The 6,971-nt window shown below is 43.7% G+C and overlaps 1 protein-coding gene across 1 annotated transcript; it reads right to left on the bottom strand.

Annotated features, from left to right (window-relative positions):
• Nucleotides 1-1,270: 1,270 nt before the first annotated feature.
• Nucleotides 1,271-2,694, bottom strand: LOC112341469. The gene is made up of 2 exons (XM_024661601.1): nucleotides 1,626-2,694; nucleotides 1,271-1,574 (listed from the first exon to the last, which is right to left on the bottom strand). Exon 1 carries the CDS (start codon nucleotides 2,673-2,675, stop codon nucleotides 1,626-1,628), a length of 1,050 nt encoding a protein of 349 aa, XP_024517369.1. The 5' UTR covers nucleotides 2,676-2,694; the 3' UTR covers nucleotides 1,271-1,574.
• Nucleotides 2,695-6,971: the final 4,277 nt, after the last annotated feature.

Here is a 6,971-nt window from a genome sequence, read left to right as displayed (position 1 = left end):
TGCAGCCACTTTTGCCAATGTTGCCATTCGAGAAATGGGAAATTGATTTTGTTGGGCCTTTTCCAGCAAGCAAGCATACTCATTGCAAGTACATGCTAATTTGTACTGACTATGTAACCAAATAGGCTAAGGTAAAAGTGTTGAAGGAAGCTACAGGTAGAAAAGTTGTTAAGTTTTTGTAAATTATTACTAGGTTTGGTTGTCCTTTGGAATTAGTACATGATAGAGGTTTTTATTTCTTAAACGAAGTGGTAGCTGCATTCACTGAACTTTATAGTTTGAAGCGCAGGAAATCTATTTCATATTATCTTTGTTATAATGGACAAGTGAAGCAGACAAATGGTACTCTTTGTACTATTATTTCTAAGACGTGCAGAGGTAATCGAATTGGTCTGCAAAGTGTAGGATGAACACCTCAAGAATATTTTATTCAAGTTTGCCTTTAATTGGAAGGAAATGCACCTCAAACCACTGTAATGGAGGTTTTCTGAATTTTGCAAGTGAAGAAACCCAGCTTGCTGATCCCATGGCTTGGCTACTCCTGACTGAATTTGTTCTGGAACATGTGGAAAATAAGTATGTAAAGTTCCACTTGTTTGTGGATTGGAAAATAAATGTTTTGACCCACCATTTACACATACATAAGTTTCTTGAGCGCTACATACAACTATGTATATGTTACTTACATATGTATAAAAATTCCTATATGCACGCTAAACACGTTCTAAAAATTGTGCCACAATAGTGCCATGCTTTGCAATACCATAGAGAGCACAAACTCATTAAAGTGGCATATGGCAGCCAAAGGCTTATCCTACAACTCCTCTTCACTGTTGTAGAACCATGACAAACACAATCTGTTCAAACATGTGCTAAACGTTGGCATCTTTGGCATCTCTTGCCACCCCCTCAAAGTGCTGCAGGTGAATGCATGTTGCAATGGAGAGAAATTTGGTGCCTGTTGTGTAAGCCTGCAGCCTCAACAAACTGCAATGATCCAATCCTTGCACAACATTCCAAAACTGTTGTCAACTGCTCTCATTAAGCAAGTCCCTGTTGCACGCTGCAAGCCATTCCAATGCAGTGAAGTTCTTGTGTGGCTGCCTCCATGAAACAACATAATACGACGTTGACATTCTTTAGAAGTAGCCTTTGGTCTACAAGATATTAGCATATCAAATCAGATGCAAGTCAAAATAAAACTTTTAACATATTTTTCACCATGAAATGTCATACTTAGTGTATAGAAAATTAGTAAATATATAAAAAGTAAAGTAAAAGGTAAGCTCTATTTATTTTATTAATGGAATTGACTTCCGTTTTGCTTAAATAATACTTTTTTTCCAATCATGGACCCGCTTAAAAAGTAGACATTGATACTATACGTCGATCTAGACGATCAAACGAAGCTGGAACAAAAAGTGGTGGTCACACAGAAAACTTTTGCAGCCAAGAGGAGACGGTCGGCAGAACATAAATTTCGCTCAACTTGTATACCCGCATAAGAGCGCTGCCAGAAGAGAATGCACGTCATCTAATGCAGGTATGCTCAACGCTTTCGCTGTTTTCGGCTCCTGGAGACAAAACCTTATACAAAAAACGGGAGAAAGAAAGAAACAACTTACTTAACAGGAGAACCACGCGAGTTCCTTGTGTCCTTGAAAAGTGTCTGGTGTCTCCACCTCCGACCAGCACTTGGAAACCACTCCAAAGTGCATGATGCGTGAGCAGTCCGAGTCGACCAGCCATATGCTGTTGCTCCCATCGGTGCATATCAAGTCCCCGCACAGTTCCACATCGCCAAGCTCGTCACAGCACGACGCGACCTGCCACTTCTCTCCCTGCATCTCCGCGACGATCAGTCCCTCCAAATCTTCCGTGTTGTCGTCCTCGCTCAGCACGAAAAGTCGGCCCGGATCCAACAGCACAAACGCCCACCTGGATCCCAACTCCAACTCGGTGGTGTCAAGATCCGCAATGCTCCACGAACCGTCCCACATGTTGTATCGCAAGACCCTCCACGTCTCCGTGCAAAGCATCACCGCCACACCGTGATGCAACATCGGATAGAAGCCGTTGTTGTGAATGGTACAGCCCATGTCTGGGTCGCCCCTCCGGCCCGACGGGTACAAGTCCCCATGCACGGACCACTGGCTGAGGGCTGAGTCGTAAACGTAGAACGCAAGCGAGGGCCTGTCGAAGATAGCCACGCGAAACTGTGGCGTCGATCGATCCCTGTCGCGGCTGTACACCACCATGCGACTCCAGTCGATGGGCACTGGTGGCAACGGAACTCTCACCGGGGAGGAGTTGATATCGCTGTAGCGCCACACGTAGATGGAGGAGGGCCGATCCAAGTCCCCAAACGTGGCCAGGCACAGCAAGCCCGCGTCGGTGCTGGCGATGGTCATGCCCTCTGGGAGCGTCTGGAAGAGGCGCCACTCGCTGCGCGGGGACTTGTCGACTGGCTTGACGAAGAGGGATTCGGCGAGCCTGAGGGAAAGGTGAGGAATGCAGCCATGGGAGCGCGCGTACCCTTCCCGGAAGCTGGGAGCGTCGATTGCTCGTCGCCATTCGCGGCACACGCACCTCGCCTGGCACAGATCGATCGCGGACAGCTTCAACAAGACGAGCTCCAGCTCCGCCATGAAATCGCCTCTCGAGACGCGCTGCATTCTTGTGCCTTTGGGTAAAGAACAAGAACGAGAAGATATATACTTTACTTTAGGGCAGATACGTATCTTGTCTATAAGGTTTACTTAATCGATCAAACGAAGCTCCCTCAAGAGATTCTCGTCCCTTAACTGGACGGTAAAACGGCAGGCCTTACAATTGTATCGCGGCTGCGTGATCTTGTGATTGTTAAAATAAAGAAAACTGGAGGGCTCGCCACAAGTCTTGCAGCGCAGTTTGATCCAACTTGCCCTCTTGAAATCTTCTCGGGTGGGGCTTCCTTCATGGGCGGGCATGAGCTCCCGGAGCGACAGCACTGCTTCACACATCTAGACTATTACGGAGACCCTAGTCCTTGCATGACTGATAAACCCAACGTCCAAAAGGTATTTACCTAAATAAAGCGAACTGACGACAAATGTTAGTAAATAGCATTTCTGTAATTATTGAAAAAACAAAAAACATTGCAAGTAATAGCGTACAGCTTGTGAGATACTTCATCAAAGTGGCCCAGTTCACAAGGAGAATCTACGCAGACCCTCCAGGCAACAATGGTCAACTTGGAAGAGACTGACTCACATAAACTTACAGAACTTTTCTGCTTCACTCCAAAACTCCACAGCCGCATGTATCCAATCCTTTGATCGTGATGCAACTGTGCTGGCCTTTGCTGCGGACATGGTCAAGCGCCTTCCTGGCACTCAAGCCAATCTTCTATCCCAGTAGACAAGAGATGAATGTTAGAACTTGAAATCTTGAATACAGGCTGCTTTCGTTCTGTTGTTGTGCTGCATAGCGCCCAACACCAAGAGATAGTTTTAGTGTGCCATTTGAGCTTAAATGTCAAAAATATGTGTGTCCGAGTACCTTTTCGTCCACCTTTCTGTCCGAGGCATTGACGTCTTCGAAACCAGCAGCGTGAAGTTTGGCACGAACCTGGTGCGAAGACAGAAAAAGGTAAGCAGAAGGTTAAGAGAAGAAACAAGAACGAGGGGTGAATCTCGTGTTGTCTGTATGCTGGGCAGTCATAGACGACATGGGACACAGTCTCTACATCTGTTTTGCATAGTGGGCAGTACTGCTTCTCTCGCGGGGTGAAGTTCAACAGGCAGCAAGTGCATGCTTGTCCTGTATTTTGTGAGGGTGTGCCTGGTAGCGTATCCTGTGGCATTGTGGATGTTGGGGCCAATGAGCCTGGGTTCTCATATGTGGTTGGGCCATATGTTAGTTAATCAGTTACTCAAGATACATTTGTAATACTCATGCGAGTGGCTGCGGAAATCCCTATGGAAGGTGTAAGCAAAGAATTTTTTATGGTTACTGTAAAGTAGATTTTATGTATGTTATGGTGCCAATGATCAATTGTGGTTATGGTTTTCTCTTTTCATAGGTTTCCCAAGATTTTTGAAGTTTTGAGTGTTTCCGTGGAAGAAAAGGAGGATTCAAAGAATATTCAAGATATTCCCAGCAGCTAACAGTTAGAGATGACGCCGTGGCATGTTAGTACTATATAAATGTATGGATGGGCATGTATGCTGATATAAAGGAGAGGAGAGAGAGTGGGGTCACTACTTTTATACCCCTTTTCGAAGCAAGGAAATGAAATAGCTTCTCATCTTTAGCACACCAGATAGGGATGTGAATGGCCTTTGGATCTTGAGGCTGTTACCTGGGTGGTCTTTTCTGCTACATTTGGGACATAAAACTCTTGTAAGAAAGGTATGAAAAAAATAGGATAGTTTTGGGATCCTTCCAGGATCAGCTAATAGAAAATAGAAAGTACTATTATAGATCAGCAATCTTAAGATGGATTGAAAAGTTTTAGGATCGGGTTCTAGGTGCATGCAATCAAGATCTTCATGAACTACCCTGGGACGTTGATGGGGAGGGAGTGATTTTCTATGCTGGCAACAGAAATGTGATCTGGGATTCAAATCTCCAGAGAAGAATTCCAAGAAATTTGTAAGTTGCCGCTAACAAAGAAGAAGATATGTGCTATACCTACACTAGCTAGGAGATGATAAAATGTTCTTGATGCTCACACAGTTGCTATCCTACCCAAATTCAAAGGAGATGTTGAAGAAGATCCTTAGCTATATATGGAGAGCATCAAATCATTCCTTGCAGCAATGGCAATCCTAGACAAGGCACAAGCAGCTTATTTCTGATTGTCTCTCTCAGGGCAAGCATTACTATGGTAGTTGAATGTGTTGCAACAGCAAGCAGCAAACTTTAACACCCTCACAAAGTTGTTCTTGACACAGTTTGAGACCTTGGAAAGCAAAGATAGTGTCATGGCAGAATTAGACCTCCTTCGTCAGCAGTTGCATGAATCCTTGTAGCAATTCAATCAACACTTCTAAGTTTATATCCAGAAGTGTAATGACAAAGGAGTCGATGCCAAAAGCTTGAGGTGGTCCGGGCATATAATGATGCTCTACATCTTGACTTGACTAGGAACATGCACCGCAAGAAACTAATAACAGTTGAAGCAGCAATAATGGAAGCAAAGACACAAGAATGCAAGTATCTCATTGAGATAGAATCCACTTCCTCTACATCCACTTTTAACATCCAATGAGATATGTCAATCTCCCTAGAATCCTGCATGTAGGATATTACAAAAATGATAACTATGGTCTTAACGATGATCATTGATAGTTAGAAGTTCCTTACAAAGTTGGCAGCTACACAACTAGGACAAGATTCTGTTCTTGGCAATATTGTCAGTGCTACACCTTTGGAGACTCCAGCAATGATGCCTAGCTACACTCCAAAGGGTTGACATTGCTTGCATTTGCTCCAGTTTACCAAACTGGGAGTTTTTATTGTCCACATAGTTGTGGGCATGGCTTTCCCTAAGAATATTACAATGCAGCACCTCTAGGGTATGCGCCCCTCAGTGGTCCACTCCAGCTCAATGGCCTTCATTTGCTCAACCAGCTTGGGAAGCACTAGTTGCACCAGCTTTTTATCAATTGTCAGTTGCTTGTTTCTATTGTAGTAAGCCAGGTTATATTGAGGATTGATTCTTCATCAAGCAGCAAGCATTCCAATTGCAGCAACAACATCGACTTCCTACACCTCCAATGCCCTTTGCACTTCCTCCTCCTTTGCCAACCCAAGTGTATGCTCCAAGGCCACTACCAGATCACACAATAATGCTGCCACATACAGCTACAATTGCCAGAAGTTTGCCATCTTCCAGGGTCAACCATGTATAGGTGGAGAACTCTATCTGTTTGGTAGAGCCTGATCCAACGTGGAGAGCAAGAATATCTAAAGATAACAAAGGATATCAACTGTTGCAAAAACAAGGATGGATATTAGGCATGGGCTTGGGTAAATATCAACAAGGAGAGAAAGATCCATTGCAGCAACCAGATGCTTTGGATCCAACCATAGCACCCTATTTAGGATTTAAACAACAATCCTCTACTTCTAGTGAAATTGGTCAAGGGTCATATATTAGAAGATGAGTAGATCTCTTTGGTGGATTATTTCAAGAACCAAAAGAAGCATCCATAAACATTCTTATGGCTACAAGATCTCAATGGGCAGCTACTAGAGAACCTTTTCAAGAATGCTTGCCAACTTGTCAAGTCACAGCTCAGGTTTTAGGACTAGCTACTTTGGACCCAAACATCAGTTCCTCTCAGGTAGAAAAGTGTCAGGAAAAATACATGACAACTAAGAAAGACGGGAAAGACTCCCCTAGGGCTTGTATTTCAACAGTAACTACAAATCACTCATATTGAGTGTGCTGAGCCTGCACTAACTCCTCTATGATCACGGTGATGGGATCTCAACGGCCTATGGGAGGTCTCACCATCTTCGAGCAGAAAGAACTCAAGAACCCAAGAGAGAAAACAAAAACTGTAAAATAACTGAATGGCTATACCTAATTTTCAAACTACCAAAAACTTAAACACCAATCAACGGCTGAGACTTTTCCAGCTAATAACTCTTCATCCACAACTCTGATTGACTTGATTTCACCACTAAAGAACTTTCCTTGATCAGATCTTCAACTTCATAGAAAACAACTTCTTCAAATTCTCACTTCTGAAATCCGTCACTTTCTTTCACCTTTTTCTAGCTTAGAAATACGTCAGTACTCACAAAAGCAACCTCAAGTGTGAAAATACAACCGTATATACAGTTGAAAAAAAGAAATTTGCACAAACACTACACTCCTTGCAACCACTACCAACTTCATTTGCTATTGATCTTGCCCATTTGCTCGTGCCACCATACTCCTTACTTGAGGATTTACAGCTACTAAGGCCGGCAATCAC

This window comes from Selaginella moellendorffii, unplaced genomic scaffold (assembly GCF_000143415.4).
Source record: "Selaginella moellendorffii unplaced genomic scaffold, v1.0 SELMOscaffold_84, whole genome shotgun sequence".
Lineage (NCBI taxonomy): Eukaryota > Viridiplantae > Streptophyta > Lycopodiopsida > Selaginellales > Selaginellaceae > Selaginella > Selaginella moellendorffii.
The sequence above is the reverse complement of the archived record's forward strand: the minus strand, read 5'-3'. Positions and strand labels throughout refer to the sequence as shown.